Raw genomic sequence first — 23,057 nt, forward strand, 5'->3', positions numbered from 1 at the left:
CGGTTCCGGCTTCTTCGGTGGCGGCGGCGGCTGCTGCGGGGCGGTTCCTCCTGTCAACTGCCTGCACCCGCGCGCCGCCCGCTCGCCGGCTCCACAGCGCAGAGGACGCCGTGAGCCGCCGCAGCCGTCGCCTCGGGTCGCGGAGGGACGTGGTGAGCTGTGGCGCTTCCGCGTCAGCGTCGGCGGGGACTCTTTGGGAGCGCGTCGGGCCGGAACCCCAGTTCCCTTCGCGTGGTCCGCGGAGGCCGCGCCAGGTGGGGCCCGAAGCCGCCTCCCACGCCAGGCTGTCCCTGCGGCCGCCCGGCCTTCCTTCCTTCCGCCTGCCCGCCGGCCCGCCCTAGGAGTTAAGTAAGTTGGGCGCACTTGGTTGTGGGGACAGGGGCTCCGCCGGGGAGACCCCAACGCACGTGCGTAGCGGGGGGGGGCGTGGGCCGGTCGCCGGGAGAGGCATCGCGGTCGCTCTGGGCACCTCGCCCCCACCCGGCCGCCCCGCGTGCCCCCGCGCCGGTCGTGCCCGCCGCGCTCCGCGCCTCCGTCTCCGCGCGCGCCCGCCCGGGACGGCGAGGCCGCCGCCGACCGCCCAGCCGGCCAGGCCGTCGTCGTGCGCTGTGCGCCGGCGACTGCGTTTCCGGGTAGGGCGATGAACCTGTGCGCGAGTTGGGGTTGGAGGAGCTTAGTGCGTGTTTGTTTTTTCTGTTCCAGAAGAAGGTGCGGGTCGGTGGAGGGACAGCGGAGGGCGGGTGGAGGGGACAGAGCTGGAAAATGAACCCAGAGCCTCCCCAGGAAGTTCAGGGTGAGTGACGGGTTTGTGCTTCTTTCAACAGCCAAGCCGCAATGAAGAGCTTCTTACAGTAAAAGGAAAGTAGGTCGCGCCCACTGAAAATGCCTTTGAGGGACAAATACTGTCAGACTGACCACCATCATCACGGATGCTGTGAGCCAGGTACGCGTACCCCTTCCTTCTCCAGTTACTTTGCCCTCCCGTCAGAACCACTCCACCTTCAGTTTGCTTCTGCCGTAGTTTTCTTTTACTCCTGCCCAAGAAATCATTCTTAAGTAAGCAGGCTATAATTTTCCCAGCATCAAACCGGTTATAAAGCTACATCGCTTGTACAAATAAGAGGTCTCCCCTGCCTGATCCCTTAGAAAAAGTACAGGTGTCACCTTAAATCTTTTCCACAAGATCTATCACCTACTCTCTTCTCTTTAAAGGCAGTCTGCTGTTGGTAGTATCCCCCCATGTTCTGTAAGTATTTAAAACTGAAGAGAAAGGAAAAAAATAGTAGAATGCTAGCATTTAGCTTCGTGAAAGTTGTTTCATTTAAACTTGAAAAACTTAAAAGTCTGTTTGGTGTTTTTATCAGAGGATAACACTTTAAAGCCTAAAATGAGTGTAGTTTGGACTGAAAAAAGTTCGTGGAACTCAGCTTATTGGGAGAATCAGGTTTTGCCAAGTGCAACCTTTAAAAAAATTTCTTGGCCAGAACATACTGTATTTCAACATAAAGAACATCTGATTATTTAGGTAGAATACATAAGTATTTTCAGCAAATTTATGCAGTGGAACTTTTAAAAGTAGAATTTATGAAATGAAAATGTTGCTCTTTGGAGTCTCATGAAGACTATTAGAAAACTTTCATTTGATGAATGTGATACACAAACCATTGATAGTTTTTCTACTTAGAGGTTTGAGGTGCGTTGTCACAAACAGAGGAACAACTTAAAAGGGAGTTACTGAACATACTACCACTAAACCGAATAAAGGCTGCTCTCGTTAAAGGCAGCTGTTACCATTATTTTTGACCTAAAAGTTATTAGCACTTTTGTTGGAGTATTTTTAACTGCAGTTAGTAGTATACTAATGTACTCAGTTTTATCATAGAGTTCATTTTAAGGATTCTTTTCCTTAATGGGAAAAATTGGCAATGGTAAAGGGGAAGAACTTCCATTTTCAGAAAACTTTGGTACACGTGAGAATAAAATTTGTACTATGACCCTATCCCCACTGATTTGCTGAAAAATCAGTAATTCACCTGTGCTTATAAAACAGGTAGTTCCGGGATGGGAGCCAGTTTCTGTTCAACTGTCCCTGTACCTATCTGACTTTCAGCACGCTTTCACACTGCATATTTTGTATATTTGAAGTGAAGATAAACGCACTTGTCTCACCACATGTTGAATGGAATTTGCTAGTTTTGAAATAGAAGGCTGTGAAGGCCTTTCATACCTGTGTTCCACTGGCTTTTTATTTCAGTTTATTTCTGAAAACACTTCAGGTTATTTTGGTTGAATTAATTAATGAAATCTCATTTAGGAAGAAGTTTATTCATTTCTTTGACAAATTGTTATTGAGCACCTGTTTGGTGCTAGGCACTGTCCAAGGCAATTGGGATATAAGTGGTGAACAAAACAGGGAAGGTCATTCCCTCATAGAACTTTTGAGTGGAAAGAGATAGACATAAATAACTTGTGACCATACCTTTTTTAGTGTATTATGTAGAGACTTTATTGTCTTTTTACAGACGTTTTCTAGAGTTGAACTTTTTAATATGCATTGGAACTTTCTTGATTCTTTTTTCTCTCCCCTTAACAAGAAATCAGATAAGTTGCAATAATTAAAACATTTCAACTTTATTTTACCATAAACTTTCCATGCAGTTTATTTTTCAGACTATCAGGTCAAAAGTAGTTATTGTTTCTTTGCTTTCTTAGCTATAATTGAATACTTTTTGAGCATTTAGTTCAGTGGAAAGGTAGAAGTTTGTAACTTACAGGGTAGTTAATTGTCATTATTTCAGAGGAAGGTAGGTGCTGAGTGAGGATGGTTTCAGTACTGAGAGGAATATATTACAATAGAAGAAAATGATCAGATGTTTGAGAAATTCTTTGAATGGGTTCTTCTGAGAGGTCTGTCCTGGTTTGCAGTATGAATAGTGGGTGAGTTCCTTGGCTGAGAGCAGTGTTTCCCTGAGGAGGCCTTGATAGGATGGGTCAGTTTGTGCCAGTGTATGTGAAGTATTTTCTTAGTTATGTTTTCAGAATGTTTTTTATTATAGAAGTTTTCAAACATTCTACAGTAGAGAGAATGGTATAAAGGAACCTACAACTCCCGTCAGTTATCAATACATGGGCAGTCTCTTTTTATCTCTATTCTCCCCTCCCCATGATTACTCTCCTCCCCACCCTCTATATGTAAGCAAACCCCAGACATCGTAAGTAAAAGGATCTTTTAAGGGGCTTTTTGAAAGGTAGGAGGCACTCTTACAAAAATAAATATTTTATTCTGGAATTGTGTTAACTTGTTTTGTGTTTGTGTTTTATTCTGGAATTGTGTTAAAAGAAACATGTTAAAATTCTGAGGGTTTGGGTTTTTTTGGTTGGAGGGAGATGCTGTTTTTTTTTGTTTTCCCCCTAAATGGCCATGTAACCTGTTGGAAGTGATATGTCAGAAGAAACTTTATAAAATATTAATACATAATGTTTTTTAATGTATGTTTTCAAATGAAGGAAAAACAGTTTCTTAAATGGGAACTACACAGACGTGTCTACCAAGTGGCTGTGTCCATGCGTAACTAAACCTGGGGTTATTTTGAATGGTATCTCAGGAGGTACATGTGTTCTGGTGGTAGCAGTGATGGGTAACAAAATTTAGCGCTTGCTTTAAAATCAGATGTCATGTGGAAGTAAAATTTGGTGTATTACAGAAACTTTTCTGGAGAATGGACCTAAATGAGGAAGGGGGCTCTAAGTTTCCATTGTTTTCCTTTATTCCCTCCCTTAATCATTACTGTTTTTGCATTCTCCCTTTCTAGAATTCTTGCCACTTACAGGGCCAAACCTTGAAGCTTTTAGTTTTTTACAGTTGTACAATTTCCATCCTTTTTTGTTGTAGTTATATTTTTTAAACAGTTACCAGTTTTAATGTACAAATACTGGAAAGAAATTCATTTAATCCGAATAAATGGTGTAACCAATCTATTTACAAACTTTTGCTATTGTTTCTATAAGGGGTTGAATTTTATTACTTCTCTTAGATTTTGGAAAAGATTTCAGTTTTTAGTGTCAGGAAAGCAATTGATTTGTACATGACGGTGATGGAGATGGTGATGGTGGTGATGGTGATGGCGATAGAACATTTATTGAGCACTTACTATGTTCTGGGCTCTGTTTTAACCAGTTAACCTGCATTAGCTAATTTAATCCTCACACAGTCCTGTGATTTAGGTATTTTTGTTATCCCTATTTTAGAGAAAAGAGACATCAGAGATTTTAATTTGCCCTAGTTGGCAGAAAAGGAATTTCAGCGCAGTCAGTCCAGGTCTGGAATCGTAATCACTGCAGTTAGTACCAATGTCAGATGTTATCAGAATGAGTTGTGTTTGTGTGTATGTTCTGAATTTATTTAAAATACCTCTAAAGTATCTCTTAAAATTAGGTGAATTTTGCTTAATGAAGTGACGTGGTCCTGAAACATAGTTCCTCTTATTTGTGTATACTGAGCACAAGTCTTGAAGCCTTAAAGAATCTAAGGCTGTGTCTATATACATAGCACAGGCTTTAGCCAAACCTTTATCAGAAAGCTCAGTGCTATCCAAGCCCAGGCTGTGAAGCAGTAGCCGCACACATTACTGAAGTAAGCTTCCTTATCTCCCCACACTGAGCAGGTGATCCTGGGTTAAGATGGTAATAGTCGAGAAGAACGTTATAGTCTATTGAAACAAGAGGTAATTAAAGTGGCCGGTTTTCTCCACCATAGCCATCTCTATTTGATATCTGATGGAAAACTCAGTTTTCCTTTCACTTACCTTGTTTCATATCACCATTATCTAATTGATTGCATATTTGTTCTGCTAATCTGATAATTTTGGAAAGCAGGGATGATCTAGACCTCTGTATAGGAAAATGAAAATTTTCATTTTTAAAAAAGAAATATTTTTACTTATGAAAATACGTTCTTTCTCAAATGCACGCTTCTAAAAACCAAGGCTCTGAAGTACTAGTGAAGTGTAAGGGAGGCAGAAAGTGAAAATCACCCTTGTAAATCCACCCTGACAGAACCTTTGTTAAGTTTTGTTATCCCACCAGACTTTTTGTGTTTATATTAGCATTTATACATATACACAAATATACGTTAAATTTATGCCTGTCTGTATCTACTGAAATATATTAATTTATATTAATATAAAAGATCATATTCTTAATCTATTATTGATGTCTTTTGTTGTCAGTACATGTAGATCTAACTCATGCTTTCTAACAGCCATCAGAGATTCCATTGTATGGATATTTCATAGCTCATTTAGTCTGGCTCCTTTTGAGAGACTTTTAAGTTTGAAATTTTTCTCAATTATTTACAGTGCTGCAGAGTGCTGCAGTGAACATTCTTGTACATCTGTCATTGTGCACTCCACCAGTTCTTCCTTTAGGCAGTGGTTTTTGAGTTCCCTTATGATTGCCCAGAGAGCTGTAGTAGATTGTCCAGAGGGTTTTGGAATGGTTTATGAGGTACGGCTATGCCATCATTGCCCTTGAGTTTTGGTTAAATATAGAGGTTTCTCTTCAAGCGGAATACAAAGGCAAACATGACACGTAGTATGTACTAAATAATACCAGAATAGGAAGATCTTTGTCTTTAAACCTATTTTCTAGTCTTAAGTAGCCGTATTTTAGCCTTGAATTGAGAATGATTTTAGTTATTTCTTTTCCCATTATTTCATTTTGCTTTACAACGATGATGGTGAAACATATACAAGTGTACTTGTCATTTACATGATTGTAGCAAGCCATTATTTTTCTTCAAGAGTAAATGATTTAAATAACCCTTTTTTGTGGGGATTGGGGTGGGTATTTGTCTTTCATGTAGTTTATATCCTGGAACCCGGAGATGCTCCTTTGTTACAGCAACCACTACAGACATCCAAATCTGGTATTCAGCAAATAATTGAATGCTTTCGATCAGGTATGAATGTTTTAGGATGTATTTTTCAATCTTCACATAGTAGTTAAAAACTATCTAGAAATCCTTAGAAATAATTTTTGAAAATTAAAATGTGTACGTTGATTTTTTAATAGAATATTTTTAATGTCATATTTTTTAAAAAGTGGATGAATAAATATTAACTTGATCTAAAAATTCTTTTTCAGTACTATATATTATACATTAATTTAAAAATAAACTTAATATGGTTAAAGTAACATGTGGTATATTTGTTGATAAAGTGCCTCTTCCTATTAAAGATTCATTGTTATTTTTTGACATGCTTTATAAACTCTCAAAGGGCATTAGTAAATTATACTGGGTCTTTATAAGCTTTGGCGTAGTAGATTATTTACTCAGAATGTTGGAGATGTCACTTGTTCTAGATTAATTACTTTATCATCTCTGTGACTCACCTTCTGCCTAACCCTGGAGTTTCTGGAATTTAAATATCTTTAATAGAGTACAAGATAGAAAAAACTTATTCCAGCCCTGATATCTGCAGATAAATTTGTTTAGTTTTTCTATTAGGTTTTATAATAATTATATATATAAGTGTATCTGTGCAGTTGCAATCCAATGCTTTAAAATAGGTGTTGCTTGCTACATATAAATGTTTGAGAACTGTTAGAACTCCTGTGCTGTCAGTAAGATCTTAAGTTGCTGTGATTCTTATGATCCATTTGTCCACCTCTTAGATTTGGCTTCTCTGACATTTCAGACTATTGAGTCAAATATGAACAAGCAAACATGACTGATGGATACTTAAAGAATTAGAATATCTTTTATTATTTTAAAGCTTACTATCTTAATGAAAAATTTCTGAGATTCAAAGGAAAAGATAATTTATATGCACCACGTGTTTTGTATTGATGAGAAATTTTTTGAGGTGCTTGTTTTTAAAACATTGTAAAGGGAAATAGCATATATTTGGTTTACTTTAGTATTCCAAGAAAAAAATTGTACCTTAATCTAAAGGATTTTTCCTGACTCTCTAAGATCCATTTCTTAGACTTTTCATCTATAGTTCTCATGGCATTGCTTTTATGTATTATTTAATTCAAGAAGTATTTAGTGTTTACCCTATGCCTGTGCTCATGTTGGTTGGTGGCATAATCTGTTTTGCTTTTTAAAAATTCATAATTTGAAATTAATCTTATTTTCTGCTTCAGTATATTATAGTGTTTATTTGTTTAAGAAGTTAGAATTGATCCATTCATAAATGCTTTCTTACAAAAAGTACTTTTTCGACAAGATCCTATACTCAAAATTTGTATTTTTTTAACTTTGAAAGATTAATATTTAAAAATGAAATGATTTGTTTCCTTATACTGTGGTCATAATCTGTTTTCTATGTTTGCCATTTTTTTATTAGCTAAAGTAAAGAGACTGTGAAATGGGTAATATGTTCTTTTTTAAATGTCCCCAGCAAATTTGCCTTCTGAGTTATTTTTTATTTAGGCAAATTCTGAAAATACTAAAATTTTAATTCTTTAAGTACCAATAATTTAAATTAAAGATCATTTAGAAATGTACTGATTGGTACAGAGAAACTAATCTTAGATTAAAATTGATTTATTTTACTTCATGAATGTATCTTATAACTAAGGAATTTTAATTTCCTCAAGATAGTAATAATCTCTTACATATATGGATAATCTAAAGTCTACTAAGGTAGCTCTTAGTTAACACTGAGGTATTCAAGCTGTGGCTAGCTGAAATCTTGGGAGGATGGGGTTGAGGTTTGGGACCATATGCCTTAGGAACTGAGATTGCTTCCCACTCGGAGACTCCTGGAAGTTCCTCCTAGGCCCCACTCTACTCCCAAGCCTGCCTTCAACAACTCATCTCTTTGTAGGCTCTTTCCATTACAGCGAGGTCACACACGTATAAAGAGCTCTCTTGGTTGTTATGCATCTGACAGATATCTGCAGGTAGAACTTTGAAGTCCATGCTTTTGTTCTTGTTGACCTATAGAGGCAAAGTCAGGTAGGGCAATAGTAATGTGTTAGGATATCTACCTTTGTCTTCCAGCTCAGATAGTTGTCTTCAGCTACTGTATCATTCCTGTTTAAGTGACTCACCTTCTCCTGCCTACACTGGGCTCTATGACCTGGTTTTAATTCCTACCCAAGCTGGAAGTTCATGAAAGGCTGAGGAAGGAGTTGACTCATTGTTTAGGTCCACCAACGCCATGTGTGCTGTAATGACTGCTTGACCAGTTTTGATCATTCTCTTTGCCTCACACAGCTTTTGTTTTGGCCTGTTTTCCTGTCTTTAAATTACAAATTCTGCTTGACCTCTGATATTTTTATTTCTTTCTGCTTGACTTGTAAGTTAATTTGAATAGATTTTTCTTTTTTGGAATAAGTGATGTGTGCTTGTGGTTTTTAAGAAATAAAGAAGTACAAAAAGAGATACAAAAATACAAAAATAACTCTCTTTGCTCAGGCAACCACTGTTATATGATTTGTATCTTCTTCCAGAGACCTTCCTTCTATACATATAGAAGCATATATCATATGTCTCTTAATTTCTTCCCAATACAAATGGTAGTAGCCGACTCTGCGTACTGTTATGTATGTTTGCTTTATTAATAGTACATTCCACTCTTGTTTGGAATTTTTCCATAGATAGATGTTTCTTTTTTTTTTTTGGGTAGAAAACTGCCTGTTTTGCCAGACCTACAGATTTTCTACTCTGAAATCCCTGATGGTTGGGTGACTTGAGACATGCCTTTTGCACTGAATCCCTGACTTCTGGGCCTACCTTTACTGTGCCAGCCCTTTGTTGGAGCCTTGGCTTGGCTCTGTTAGTCCTTCTAGGAGCACATCTGTGACTCAGTGTCTTCAAATTTCCCTCCTATCCATTCACACTTTTATTTTAGCTTCCTTTCTTCCTGACTTTTCTCGCCAAACTGAAACAAAATTTTAAATAGCAAAATTTTAAGTAACAAAAGCAGTTTATTAAAATGGATTTAATTGGGCTTAATATTCATTCTTAGTCTTCTGGTAGAGATAGAGGAGTTATGGATTTCCCTAAGGGTAGAAACAGAAAAAATGGGAGGAAAGAGAAGGATAGTCATTTTTGTCTGGTATTCAAAACTAGTCTTTAATATGAAATTGACATCTTTTTTTGAATTCTTGAAATATGTAATATTATAAAAAGAGACAACATGTAATATTACAGAAAAAAGATTCTACCTGTAGAATGCACGACTACTATGTACAACGAACAGCATTTTTATTTTATTTTAGGGAGGAATAAATTGTAGTGAAAATGAGAATTGGCTTTGTGTTTGTTACTGTCATTATCTTCCTAAATTTAGATCTGGTCATTGAACTCCTTAGAAGTTTTTTTTTGTTTTTGTTTTTTAAACTGCTTAAAGCAACTTTAACGTCAATTAGTATAAGCCATGACTGGGTGATGATGTCTCATTTCTGACTCTGTAAGCAAAAGGTTAGGATGGAATTATGATTTATCAGAGATACATAAGAAGAGAGTACCATATTGCTATATGATGGATTTTTTGTTTGTTTCTTACATAGCAATTGTAGGCAATTTAAAATAGGACTAGATATTTCCTGGATGAGTAAGAAAAATTTAGATTTATTTGATTTGTTCTTAAATTCATCTTCAAAGCATGTCATTTGGGGCTGTTTTTAGAAGAGCAGACATTTATATTAGTCTGGGAATTTCTCAAAGGTACATATCGTCCCCTTCACTTTCATGTCTCCAGTGAATAACATTGTACCTGGTATTTAATAGATGTTCAATAAATATTTGTTAAACTAAACTCAAATATTCACTAAGTAAGCAATAAAGTAATTTTATTCCTCTTATAAATTTATGTTCCATGATTAACCTAGTAATTTGTTTTCACCAACCCTTGTAGGTGGTGGTTTTAAGATAACAATCTTAATATTCTTAAGTTTTTCTACTTTTTACCTTTACATAAAGGGATGATCAGTTAGAAATTTCTTTCGTACTTGCCTTGGAACTCAGGCAGTTTGACAGGAGTTAAAGCTTTGCCTGCAGTGGTGGGATGATATTGTGGTTAAATAGTCGTCCTGAAGAAGACTGAGCTCATGTGTGAGTCAATAATAGTAAAGCAAGAAGTGGACCGTTTAAAAATGATGACTGCCACACCTTACAATGGTCATTAACCAACATATCAGTATATTTAAGGAAAAAAAAAAGAAAGCTTGTTTTTGTCTAGCATGGAAGAGTTGATATTATGTCATGTAAAGTGACAGCCCTCCAACCTAATGTAAATACTGATTCTTTTTGGAAAAAATCTTTTAAGCATTTTTGTCAATGCATACAGTATATTTGGTATTAAGGAATAGCACAAGATAAACCTTTGATGAGGTTTGACTTATTTTTATTGAACACCTGTTATGTGTGAGAATCTGAAATATTAACTAATTAGTTAATTTCTAGGCATCAAAAACCTTACCCTTTATAGAGGGCTGTTTTTTTGAAAAATACTGATATGTAATCAGTGTGTAGTGACTTCTAAGATAATTTAAGGTAAGAAAGTGACAGGAAAAGGAATAATTGGGAGTAAGGCAGCATGGCTGTCTTCAGGATCAAGAGCTGTGGAAGAGCTATGTTGCTGACCAGGTGTCTCAGGTGACAAAGTTTTAGCTGTTGACAGAGGCTGTCTAATTGTTAGCAAGTAAACAGTCAGAAAATGGTAGCTGATTACAATAAAGTTATTTTGTCCCCTTGGGGAAAAAAACAAAACCTTAAATGGCTACTGAAACTAACTTAGGGAAAAACTGTCACTATCTGTATTTGTGGAATGAGTGACATCTTATTTTTCTCATTTGTAAAATGTGTAAATAGAATTAGAAAATCTTTCAGGTCCCTTTTTTGACCTCCCAGTCACCTTTACGTAGACTAGAAAAACATCTTATTTATAGAGGTTTTCTTAAACATAGAGAAAGCTCTTCAATATGTCATTTAAAAAATGTCAATTAGGCATGGGCCTGAGGGCTGGGAATATAGTGGTGAGCGTTAAACGATAACTTCTCTGTTCTTTTAGAGCTTCCAGTTTAATGGGGATACAGAAAAGTAATTAATTACGAGATAGTAGGATAATACAGGTGTGTAGGATGCTATGGGAATATAGATGAAGAATTCTTAACAAAAAAATAGGAGGGGTCAGAGAAGGCTTCCTGGAGGAAGTGACATCTAACCTGGGATCTGAAGGATCACAGCAGATGAACCAGACTAGGGAAATGGGAGAATGTTATAAGCAGAGAGAAGAGAAAAAACAGGTGAAGACCTTAAAAGTGACAGAGAAATAGAATTTGGTGAATCCATGGATCTGAAGTACATTTGTTATGCCCAGATCAACACAACCGTGTATGTGTACCTTTTGTGTAGGTGGAGTGGGGGTGAGGGAGTGTTTGTGATCGATAATTAAGAGTGACTAGTCAAGGTTAGAGCTAAATACTTTTTAATGTTTATTGGGCACACTACTGAATATAACTAACTCTATAACTAGTAATGTATATATAAGAATTAATATATATATTTTTCATGGTTGATTGAGAGAACCTGGTAAACAAAGGGATATGTCTGATTTAGGGATGCAGTCTTACATTTTTACAAGTAACTGTTTTATGTGTAACCTCACTGTATTACTCATTTAATTCTTCAGTTGAATTCTTTCGTTTTTGTTTATTTTTTTTCAGTTTCACGTGTACAAAGCAATGTAATAGTTAAGACATTTAAACCCTTCATAAAGTGATAACCCATCCCCCAAGCTACTAACCTTCAGTTGAATTCTTAGGTTAACCTAGTTCAGGTTATTTCTGTTTCCCTCTGTAGTTCTTTCTGACTATCTGTAAAGGCAGAATTGAATCTTTAGTGTAGGTCTTGCAGGTCTTTTAATTCAAGTGTGCAAATATTTCCTATGTTTTCTTCCTACTGGTACTACACTCAACTATACTTCCTGAGAACTTCATGTAGATCAGTTATAGAGGTTTTCATTTAAAGTATTTTTACCATCAGTCTACCTCTCCTAGTCTGTCAATCACTTATGAGGTTAACTGTGAACTATGAGCAGTTTATTGCCAATATATTTTGTAATGTGAATTGGACTGCACAAATAATGTGTGTATGTACGCATGTATATATGTGCATAATTTACTTTTATATAAAGAGTAATACCCAGACTGTCTTCTGAATTTTTTAAAAATTATGTTTTCTGATTTTGTGTTAATACAGTCTAGTGGAGTAAATATTGATTTGGATTTAGGGAATGGTGGAAATTATTTCGTTATACATATTTTTTCCCCAGTAGAAACCTAGATGTATAACTTAACTTTGGGGGGGATTTAGGTTCATATTTTCTTTCATAATTCTCTAAGATAGGTTTGGTATAGTTTGTTCATTTTACAAGATGGATAAACCAAAGTGCAAAGATTATATAGCTCTTTAAGGTCACACAGCTATCAGAATTGGAATCTCTAAAGACTTAGTAAAGTTCTAATAATCTGGTAATCAGTCTTTTTGCAGTAGAATTTTGAGGGCTGGCCTGTATTCAAAATGGTGATAAAATATACAATGGTAATTAATAAAAAAATTCAACGTAAACAGATTGCAAAAGATTGAATTAGAAATGCTTAACTCTTATGGACTCTCTAGTATTAATTATACTACTAAGATTGTGTTTACTCTCCAGTAGTCCCAAGCTAAATACATAGTCAGATGCTTGTTGAGTCATGGAACGAACACTTTGCATCTAGCTAGTCTTAAAGATATTTTTCAGGATGCTTTATTTTTCCTGTTTAATTTGAGTGAATATTATTATCATTTGTTTTTATTTGATGAAACTGAAGGCGCTCCTTAATTAGGAAAGTGCTTCATATTAATTTTGTGATTTTACCAGTGGCAAAGACCTATAGGAATCAGTGACAAAAGACCTTTTCCCAGTTGTGTATTTTTTCCTGTGGATGTTTTTATTTCAAAGATCAGATGCTTGTTGCCATTTATTTTTTCTTTGCCTTTTGATCTTTTGTTATAGTGCTCAGGTTCCCTAGATCACTGGCATTTTTTCAACGAATATTTATTGAGCATTATTAGAGCTGAGCACTTTATACTTATAAATAAGACAGACTTGGTGTTGGCTACTTTGGAGTTCATAATCTAGTGGAGAAGACAGACTTTAAACTAGTTACTATGTCAGTATTTAATTAATTGCAATTGGGGTTTGAGGGAGAAAGGTTTTGAATAAATTTATGTTGATAACAAGAGGCCTAAGCAAAATTCAAAATTATGGACAACTACTGTCACAGTAAATGACCATAATCCTGTGTTGGCCCAGAACCTGAAATAATTTGAGCTGAATTTAAAAAGGAAAGTCACAGACAAACCTGTGTCAGTTTTGACCTTCTTTAAGGAATCGGGGGAAAATGTATTACAAAACTCTGTGTTCACGTCCTAATGCAGAAAGAGCTGGAAGAACCAGCCAAAAACTTTGGCAGAAAATGGGAGGGAATGGGAACATTTAGTTCTTCTGTCCCACTCCAGATCCATAGAATTAGAATCTCTAGCGGTGGATCACATACATCTTTATTCCCAGGTTATTGTGATGACCAAACAGATGTTTGAACCACTATTAGGCTATCCCAAGAATTGATTGGCTGTTGCATTAGAAAAAGAGCATCAATTTTAGCTCCCCTAATATCTAAATGATAGTAGGATTTTTGCATAGAACTTAGTTTATAACTTAATCCTGAATACATGGTAGTAGAAATTGGCACTGACTGTATATTTTGTTTTTAAAGAATAAAACTGCACTTTTGGGTTGTCAACAGTGGTTGCCCAGTTTAAAGTACATATTAAAGTTACCTTTTGTGTGAAGTTTTCTTTTCTTTTTTCCCTCAGGAACTAAACAACTTAAGCATATTTTATTAAAAGATGTGGACACTATTTTTGAATGTAAATTATGCCGCAGTCTCTTCAGAGGATTACCAAATTTAATTACCCATAAAAAATTCTATTGCCCACCAAGTCTCCAGATGGATGACAGTAAGTTTTATTTACGTATTCAGTTATGCATTTTACAATTAAGTATTTTTATACTATAACTATATGTTTGTGTTAAATTATGGATATCTAGTTATGGATAATTTAATAATAGAGAATAAAATTAAATACTTGACTCAATGTTGTATTCAGTTTCTTAGGAAGGTACTTACATGTATGTGCTCTTCATTTGGGTTTTCCTAAAGATATATGAGGTTAGATTTATGAATATATCTGTTTGTATTAAAATACTGAATATTGTTTTTGAGTGTTCATATGGATCATATAGGTTATATTCAGGATTTTTGTAAGTTAAATTAATGCCTGAAGGGTGGTATTGATATTTTTCCTCTTTACGTCTTTAACAACTTGTCACCAGATATGACTTAGATTTTTGCTTAGATTCCCCTTAAGTAAATGAGATTGTTGAGAGCAGAGTAAAGAATGAGTAAATGAGTTGATTTCTTGGAAATGGTAGAGAACATTAAAAAATATTTACTGATCTTTCTAATGTTCTCTGGGTCTTGATTTGAAGGTCAGTTTTGTTCTCAGTGAAATTTATATTAGTCTTTTTATCAGAAGTTAGATTGTATTATGGGCTAACTTGAGATCTGAAATAGGTAAAGGTAGATAGTAGGCTAATAAAGTCTTTGTTGAATTAAATGTTTGTTGAATTAAATGTATTGCCCCTCTATGATTAAGTTAGCAATATGTATAATGGTGTTATTTTCTTCCTTTAAAAAAACTAATGTAATTTCCTTAAAATATTTTAATAAGTAATAGGTTACTTTCATTATTCTTATTCAGGGTTTTAACTCTTGTGGACTTACTATAGAACTTATTTTGTCCGTTAGATACTATGGTTGCATTATGGATTTTGTGTGTTTTTAAGTTAACCTTTGGGATGGGAATGAATGCAAATTTAGTTATCCTAAGTCCTGCATTAATCATTAGCATGAAACCGATTTAAAACATGATACAGGAGATAGATGAAATGAAAATTCCATATGTGTCTGGAAATTTCCTATTGCTATAGAATCTACCATACTTCGTTTTATCATTGAGATGTAAATGAAAAGCCAGTCTATAAAGATTAGTTTCAAATCTAACTTTTTAATTAAGTACTATTAGAAAAGAAGTTAATTTTTTGGTAGTTACGTGTTACTTTTTAGTGTGGAGTTGACTTGTAGCAGGAAATAGATAAACGGATTTGCTGGATTATTGTGCACTCTTTTTGCCAATACTCACTCCAGAAAAACTTTGTGAAGGAAAGTGTTATCTTTCTTAAAGACACTACTTTTTAAAAAGGAAGATGAGTAGATGAGAAGAGCTATAACAAATCATTTCTTACTTTCTAAATAGATAGCAGATTTGATGCTGCGTTTCTACCTAGAATTTAGAGTTGTATCTGGAAACACAACCAGTGTTAAAATAGGAATATTTAGTTACCTATAGAGTTGTAATTGTTGCACAAGTAAATAAAACTAGCTCTATTTTCAGAATAAATCTGTAATTTTTAATCATTTGTTTTAATAGAATTGTGTCATGTTAAGGAGACTCGTAATAGGACCAAGTTTAGCAAATACTTATGTATCATGTCATTCATGTTTATATATTTTCCTACAAATTTTCTTTTACATTTCCATAAGTATGTCTCCATACAATTAGACTAGGTAATTTATTGTGAATTAGGTTAATAGGAATACTGCTATGTTTTCTAAAAAAAAAAAAAAGTTTTTATATATAGTAACATTCTTTATGATGTTTTCTCCGTCTTGGGTTATGAGAACTCTGATTTGCCTTTGGTAGCCTAAATATTTTAGATTAAAACTAAGAAATACTTTATGATTTAAGACATCCATAGGCTCATCTATTTTATATTAAGGGCACTTAGAAGTGGAAATAGGTCTTCAGTTGCATCTATTTCTCAAAATTTGCGTACCCTAATGAGGTTTTAAATTAAAGCAAGTTTTAGTTTAATACTAGTTTCTGTCTTCATAAAATACTGAAAAGAGAATGCTGTTGTAAATAGAAAGATGAACCAGAAACATAACAAATTTTAAGATAAGCGTTCATAATACATTAAAAAACATTAGAGGGCTAGAGAAGACCAATTATTTCAGATTAAAATGTTGTTTTTTCCTTAACAGACCTTCCTGATGTAAATGATAAACAAAGCCAAGCCATAAACGATCTACTAGAAGCCATATATCCAAGTGTGGACAAGCGAGAATATATTATTAAGCTAGAACCCATAGAAACTAATCAGAATGCAGTGTTTCAATATATTTCAAGGACTGATAATCCTACTGAAGTCACAGAGTCAAGCAGTACTCCAGAACAAAGTGAAGTTCAAATACAGGAAACCAGCACTGAACAGTCTAAAACAGTACCAGTAACAGATACAGAAGTGGAAACGGTAGAGCCCCCTCCTGTTGAGATTGTTGCAGATGAAGTTGCACCTACATCTGATGAACAACCTCAGGAATCACAGGCTGACTTGGAAACTTCTGACAATTCTGATTTTGGTCACCAGTTGATATGCTGTCTTTGTAGAAAAGAATTCAATTCCAGACGAGGTGTTCGTCGTCACATTCGAAAAGTACATAAGAAAAAGATGGAAGAACTAAAAAAGTACATTGAAACACGAAAGAATCCAAACCAATCCTCTAAAGGACGCAGTAAGAATGTTCTAGTTCCATTAAGTAGGAGTTGTCCAGTATGTTGTAAATCATTTGCTACAAAAGCGAATGTAAGAAGGCATTTTGATGAAGTTCATAGAGGACTAAGGAGGGATTCAATTACTCCTGATATAGCAACAAAGCCTGGGCAACCTTTGTTCCTGGATTCTGTTCCTCCTAAAAAATCTTTTAAGACTCGAAAACAAAAGTCGTCTTCAAAGGCTGAATACAATTTAACTGCATGCAAATGCCTCCTTTGCAAGAGGAAATATAGTTCACAAATAATGCTTAAAAGACATATGCAAATTGTCCACAAGATAACTCTTTCTGGAACAAACTCTAAAAGAGAGAAAGGCCCTAATAATACTGCCAACAGTTCAGAAATAAAAGTTAAAGTTGAACCAGCAGATTCTGTAGAATCTTCACCCCCTTCCATTACCCTTTCTCCACAGAATGAATTAAAGGGAACAAATCATTCAAATGAAAAAAAGAACACACCGGCAGCACAGAAAAATAAAGTTAAACAAGACTCTGAAAGCCCTAAATCAACTAGTCCGTCTGCTGCAGGTGGCCAGCAAAAAACCAGGAAACCAAAACTTTCAGCTGGCTTTGACTTTAAGCAACTTTACTGTAAACTTTGTAAACGTCAGTTTACTTCCAAACAGAACTTGACTAAACACATTGAGTTGCACACAGATGGGAATAACATTTATGTTAAATTCTACAAGTGTCCTCTTTGCACTTACGAAACTCGTCGGAAGCGTGATGTGATACGACATATAACTGTGGTTCATAAAAAGTCATCCCGCTATCTTGGGAAAATAACAGCCAGTTTGGAGATCAGAGCTATAAAAAAGCCCATTGATTTTGTTCTAAATAAAGTGGCTAAAAGAGGCCCTTCGAGGGATGAAGCAAAACACAGTGATTCAAAACATGATGGCACTTCTAACTCTCCCAGTAAAAAGTATGAAGTAGCTGACGTTGGTATTGAAGTAAAAGTCACAAAAAACTTTTCTCTTCACAGATGCAATAAATGTGGAAAGGCATTTGCCAAAAAGACTTATCTTGAACATCATAAGAAAACTCATAAGGCAAATGCTTCCAATTCACCTGAAGGAAACAAAACCAAAGGCCGAAGTACAAGATCTAAGGCTCTTGTCTGGTGAGGAACAGTTACAGAGTTTTGCTTTTTTCCCCCCATCGAACTAAAAAAATCATTTGACCTTAATTTATAGCTGGTTCCATTTTAACACATGTTTGCTTCCATATATCTTATGGCAGTGGGAACTGCAAGAGTAATGTGCATATTGCATTTATCTCTTCAGTGACCTTTATTCCAGTGGCTTGGGAACAAAAGTTAACTTCAGAACTTCCACAGGACAATGCAATATAGTTACAGGTAGATGGCACAGGGTCAGTGCTTTCCTCTCACTGTTGTAAAATACACATTTATATTGGCTTATGTTTACAATAGAAGACTTCTGTTTAACTAACTTTGCACAGGTTTAATTTGATTCAGTGACTTAGTCTACTAATTAATGCGTTGTAGGAAAGTTAAATATATTAGAATGAATTTGTGAAGGAGATAATTATAGGAAAAAAGTCTTTTGAGGCACTGTAATTATTGTAAAAATTAATCTGTGACGGCTAAATAAAGTGCTGCACTCAGAAAAAAAAAATCCCCAAAATGAATTTAGAGCGATTAACATTTATTATTTACTTTTAACATAGTGCTTCTAGGCAAAGGGGAAACTTGACAAACAAAAGTTTGGAATTTTTTATGTTTTCCTTCTTGGGAGTATGTGTCAGTTTTTTAGTTTTGATCAATGGAAATAGTGATTACTTAGGTAATCACTTTTATTTCCTCTTATTTCTCCCTTTTTGTTTAAATACACTTTTTGGTGATAATTTCAACATAGTTAATATTATTAAATAGGGATTTTCTTGTTTTTTTGGTTTATTTTGGTGTGTGTGGTTGTGCGTTGCAAAAAAAGTAAAATCCCTATCGGGAAGAAAGAAAAAATACTACTTTTTTTTTTTTTATAAGATTTTGGAACAAATGTGGACTTTTAAAATGCAATATAAAATAAGGAGTAGACTCCCTAGACTTGTTTTTGCAAGTCTCTATGTGTTTTTAAAGTTTACCTTCAGTACCTGTGTCCCTTGTGTTAAGGCAGTTAATATATTTAATTAGTATTAAATTAGTTTTGGATTCAGGTTCTAAAGCAGTATAGTTTGAGTGCTGAGTAGGTTAAATATTGTGGTTTGATTATCACACTTTTTTTTTATTTGTGTGGAAAACTTGAGATGAAACCGTTCTTTAGAAGTCATTTACTATTGTATAATTTTAAAAACAAGGTTTTATTGGTAAACTCAAAAGTGTTCATTTATTCCCATTTCTCCTCAGATAACTTCAAGTGATGTACGAAAAGGTTTGGAGTTCATTTTTGTGGAAAGACTTTAAATTGGTGTTAGAACCACTAAACGTCTTCAAATGGTACTATGAGGAAAAAAAAAAAGAAAAACATTTTCATAAATATTCGACTGTAACTGCTGTTTTCTGACTAAAATAATAACCATCTAACCACTTGTTTCAAAGGCACTGCCTTTCCCAGCACTTTCAAGTACCTGTGACATTATATATTGTCATCACAGTCCATCAGCTAACCATCCTTGACCTTGTGCATTTGGTCTACAGTTTCTATAAAAATGTTGCAAATTTTGTTTTCCAAACAATTTGTTGATTAAAGTGATCAACAACCTGAAGAAAATATCACCACTGGTGATTTTTAATTGACAAGACTTTATATCTTAATGATTTTAGGTTTGTTCCATTTTATTTGGCAAAATTTTTATCTGAATTGTATAGATATATGATTTCCTAGTGAGTGTATGTTAGGAGTAAAAGACAAATTAGTATCAATACATTATATATATTTAGCCTACTAAATATTTGTAATTATTTTTAAATCCATTTATTTCTAACTTGTTCTCCAGCACTTAAATGTTTCAAAGTTTCATTCTAAAATATATACTACAGGAAAGTTCTAGTTCATTTTTGTCCATGGATCATTACATTTTTCATTTGTAAACATCTGAGGTTTTTATGAAAATTAAACATTCCCCTATTTTTCTTTAAATTTTATACAAAGCACTTTAATGATAGAGGCAACTTAACTTTTCAGTTTCTATTGTTTTTTAAAGACCACACATTTACTAATGTTATATGAAGGTAGTAAGTAGCTTACTGATATTTTTATGGATGCAGACAATCCATGCACAACCACTTCTTATGATACTAGTTTATTTCTTTAAATATTGCTAAAAAAGGAAGATAGGGGTGTAAACCCTGACTTTTTTCCCTCCCAAGTAAAGTCTTAAATGACCACTTTAGATAATATTTGATTCCTACTGTAAAATTTGGAAAATAATGAATTCTTGTCCATTTTTATAATCAAGATTTTAGGAAAAACAGAAGTACATCTATCTTTATGAAATTTTGGACAGGTTTTTGTGTATCAATATTTTGTACTTTTTAGGGAATATTTTATTTTTTAGTAATTTTTGTCAAATTATAATTTTAAAAGGTACAGCAGAGACTATACCGTGTTTTTATATAGGTTCACACCTGTACTTAGGAGGGACCCTGTCCATCTATACTACTTTTTGTACAAAATTTAAAAATGTTGAAGATCCACAAGGTCATAGTAAAATGCTTCTATAGCTAGAAAAACATTTACCCTTCCCAGTGCTTTGCACTAAAATATACTGTGAAAGGAAACTAGAAAGACTGTAACTGTTGCTGGAAATGTTCTATATTGAATGTACATGCTCTTGTTGGAAAATGTACTTTATGTGATGGAAATAAACCAGACTCGGAGTTATTTCAGCTAAATGTGCTGAACCAAGGTGCATTGGTTGAAACTTAAATGTTTTATTATCAAATTTAAATTTATTCAGTGACCTGAGCAGCTACACTTGAATTTTATCCTGATAGTTTTATTTTTAAGAATTAGAGTGATAATTTCTCTTTAATTTAAAAACAGATTTACTTTTCCACATATGGAAAACTTGTACTTATAGGTCTAACTTTAATGATTAATAGTGTAATATATTTAGGGAACTAAATGTGTAGGTGGTATTTCATTTATAAACCATCTTCATTAGTTGCACATTATTAAACCTGTATGTTTGACTTTTGTAAGGTGTTATCTTTTATGCATTCCTACACACAAGACATATTCCAAAGATACTTTCCAGACTTAAATACCTATAACCAGTGAAAAGATGTAAGGATTCCTAAAAAGCTCGGGCTAGCTCTTCGCTACAGCTTCTCATCTGTATGCAGCCTTTTCCTCTCTGCTTTATTTGTTCAGTACTATCGGGAAGAAAGAGAAATAGCCTGATGTTGGTAGAGGGGAGCCCCACTGCTGGAATTTCCTACTCACCTGTTTACACGTCTGCTCTGTCATAACTCCAGGGCCACAGAACAGAAATTTAGAAGGAGGAATAGGGAGTTCAAAGACTGTCAAAAATTATTATGTGGGTCATTGAGAAAAAATTAGCACTATGTCAGGACTGGGGTAAATTAGAAGGGCCTAGAGAGATTAGGAATATTTTATCATAATAGTCAAAGAATGGATCATGGAGACGCAGAAGTTAGACGCTGAACTGGGACCAGTTTAGAAAGGTAGAAGGAACAAGTAAGAAGTGACTAGAAATTGTTTGTTCTTATTTCTTTCTGGTCTTCATTCTTAACTTTTTAGTTTTACTTTGATTCTTGAGTGCCGTCATCTCAGAGGCTGAGGCTTGAGGGTCTTAAGAAGAGGCCCAGGAGATTTGTGTCAGAAGCTTTTCTGCATGTAGGCTATATAAGCTGATATTAATAGCACTGGTTGTTGTTGGGAGGAATAGTTAAGCAGGTAAAACCTTCAGAAACTGCTCATGTTAAGACTGACCCCTGGTTGGAGGATTATGTCCTGTGCTGCTATTTGATCACTTCAGAGTTTTTCTGTAGAATTCAACTCCTCTTCTTTCCTGAAGACACCTTCCATTCCTATGTGAGGTGGAAGAGGAGAAGCAATAAAAGGTGTGGCTTGCACTTCAACTTCCTAAGTGTAGGTAGTGTAAGTGGAGCTGGAGGAGGTATAGCTGACACTGGGTGTGCTCAGTAGAATATGCAGCTGTACCTTGAAAGCACAGTGACCACTTTGGGGGTGGTGTTCACATCTCTTATTTTTCTTCTTTACGCCCTACTTCAAGAAGAAAATCTTAAAGAATATATATGTGTATGTTCTTGAAGAATATATAAATTACCCATCCTTAAGTTTTAGCCTAGTTTTGCATATAAGAGGTAGGTTTTGACACCAATTGCTTGTATTGTTTAAAAAGTACCTTCACATTTTTGGGGAATATGTGTTTCTTATATTGCTTTATGGTCAATAAATAGGCTCTTCTACTTAATTTAAAGAGCCTATGGATGCAGTAGTGGGGAGTTCTGTGTCTTTGCTAAGGCTTGAGCATGTGGGTCTAGAAAGAGGAGTTTCCCAGTAGCTGTTATGGCAACTAGGAATGGAGATGGAGAGGCACAAGTGGCTATCATTTCCTGTCGTGAAATTGCAAAAGATCTCTTTCAGATAGCATGACCACTGAAGATGAGACAGAAATGCTTCTAAAACTATAGATGAGGTTTCCTGCAGGGGCCTACGGAAGTAATCTAGATCCTTAGGAGTTACTTTCTAATGGGATCCATAGATAAAACCAGGATTACGATTTAGCCATGGCGCTCATAGTTGATCTGAAGCTGAGCTCTAAGATGTGCAGCATGATACCGGCTGTGGGATACACAAAACCCTTCTGTGCTCTATGCTGTTCTTTCCCTCTTCTGACTTGAGCTAATGGAAACCTCATGATTGAAAAGGAGAAAGGATCAGCAATCTTAAGAACTGCTATTAGTTGTTTGGTTTCTAAGTCATGAGGCACGTGGTAGAATGCAGAGTAAAACATGTTTCACTCAAACTCACAATTGTTTTGGCTTTTCTAACTTTCCAAATTTAGTTCTCCTCCCGTATAACTTATTTCTGCATCCTTTTCCTCTGACCTCTGTTCTGAGCTTCCAGCTCTTTCCTATTTTGTCTTCTGGATAATAGACAGAGACCATCAGTATCGATATAGCTAAAATGTTTTAGCTAAATGGTAAGAGGGTGGAAAGTCAGCTCATTTGTTCCTGAATCTTAATACTCTGCCTTCTGTTTGTTAGGTTTATTATTTATTTCTAAGCTTCTCCTCTGCATACATTCACCACTACCGCAGAACAAGCCGAGGGGAACGTGGGAACATCTGGTTGGGAAAAGGCC

At 35.2% G+C, this 23,057-nt stretch overlaps 1 protein-coding gene across 3 annotated transcripts in view; it reads left to right on the forward strand.

Annotated features, from left to right (window-relative positions):
- Window positions 1-207: 207 nt before the first annotated feature.
- ZNF800 (zinc finger protein 800) overlaps window positions 208-23,057 on the forward strand; it is a 43,681-nt gene continuing 20,831 nt past the window's right edge. For 2 of the 3 annotated variants that reach the window (XM_074315644.1, XM_019749050.2), the window contains exons 1-5: window positions 208-348; window positions 825-943; window positions 5,864-5,959; window positions 13,880-14,023; window positions 16,171-17,863. In XM_074315644.1, coding sequence (XP_074171745.1) covers window positions 883-943; window positions 5,864-5,959; window positions 13,880-14,023; window positions 16,171-17,863 — 1,994 coding nt within the window. In that variant the 5' untranslated portion in view covers window positions 208-348; window positions 825-882. Of the gene's footprint in view, window positions 349-824; window positions 944-5,863; window positions 5,960-13,879; window positions 14,024-16,170; window positions 17,864-19,108; window positions 20,902-23,057 lie in introns of those variants that run through there. The other variant, XM_019749051.2, reaches the window with a different exon arrangement.

The sequence above is a fragment of the Rhinolophus sinicus genome, linkage group LG11, assembly GCF_036562045.2.
Source record: "Rhinolophus sinicus isolate RSC01 linkage group LG11, ASM3656204v1, whole genome shotgun sequence".
NCBI classification, from domain to species: domain Eukaryota; kingdom Metazoa; phylum Chordata; class Mammalia; order Chiroptera; family Rhinolophidae; genus Rhinolophus; species Rhinolophus sinicus.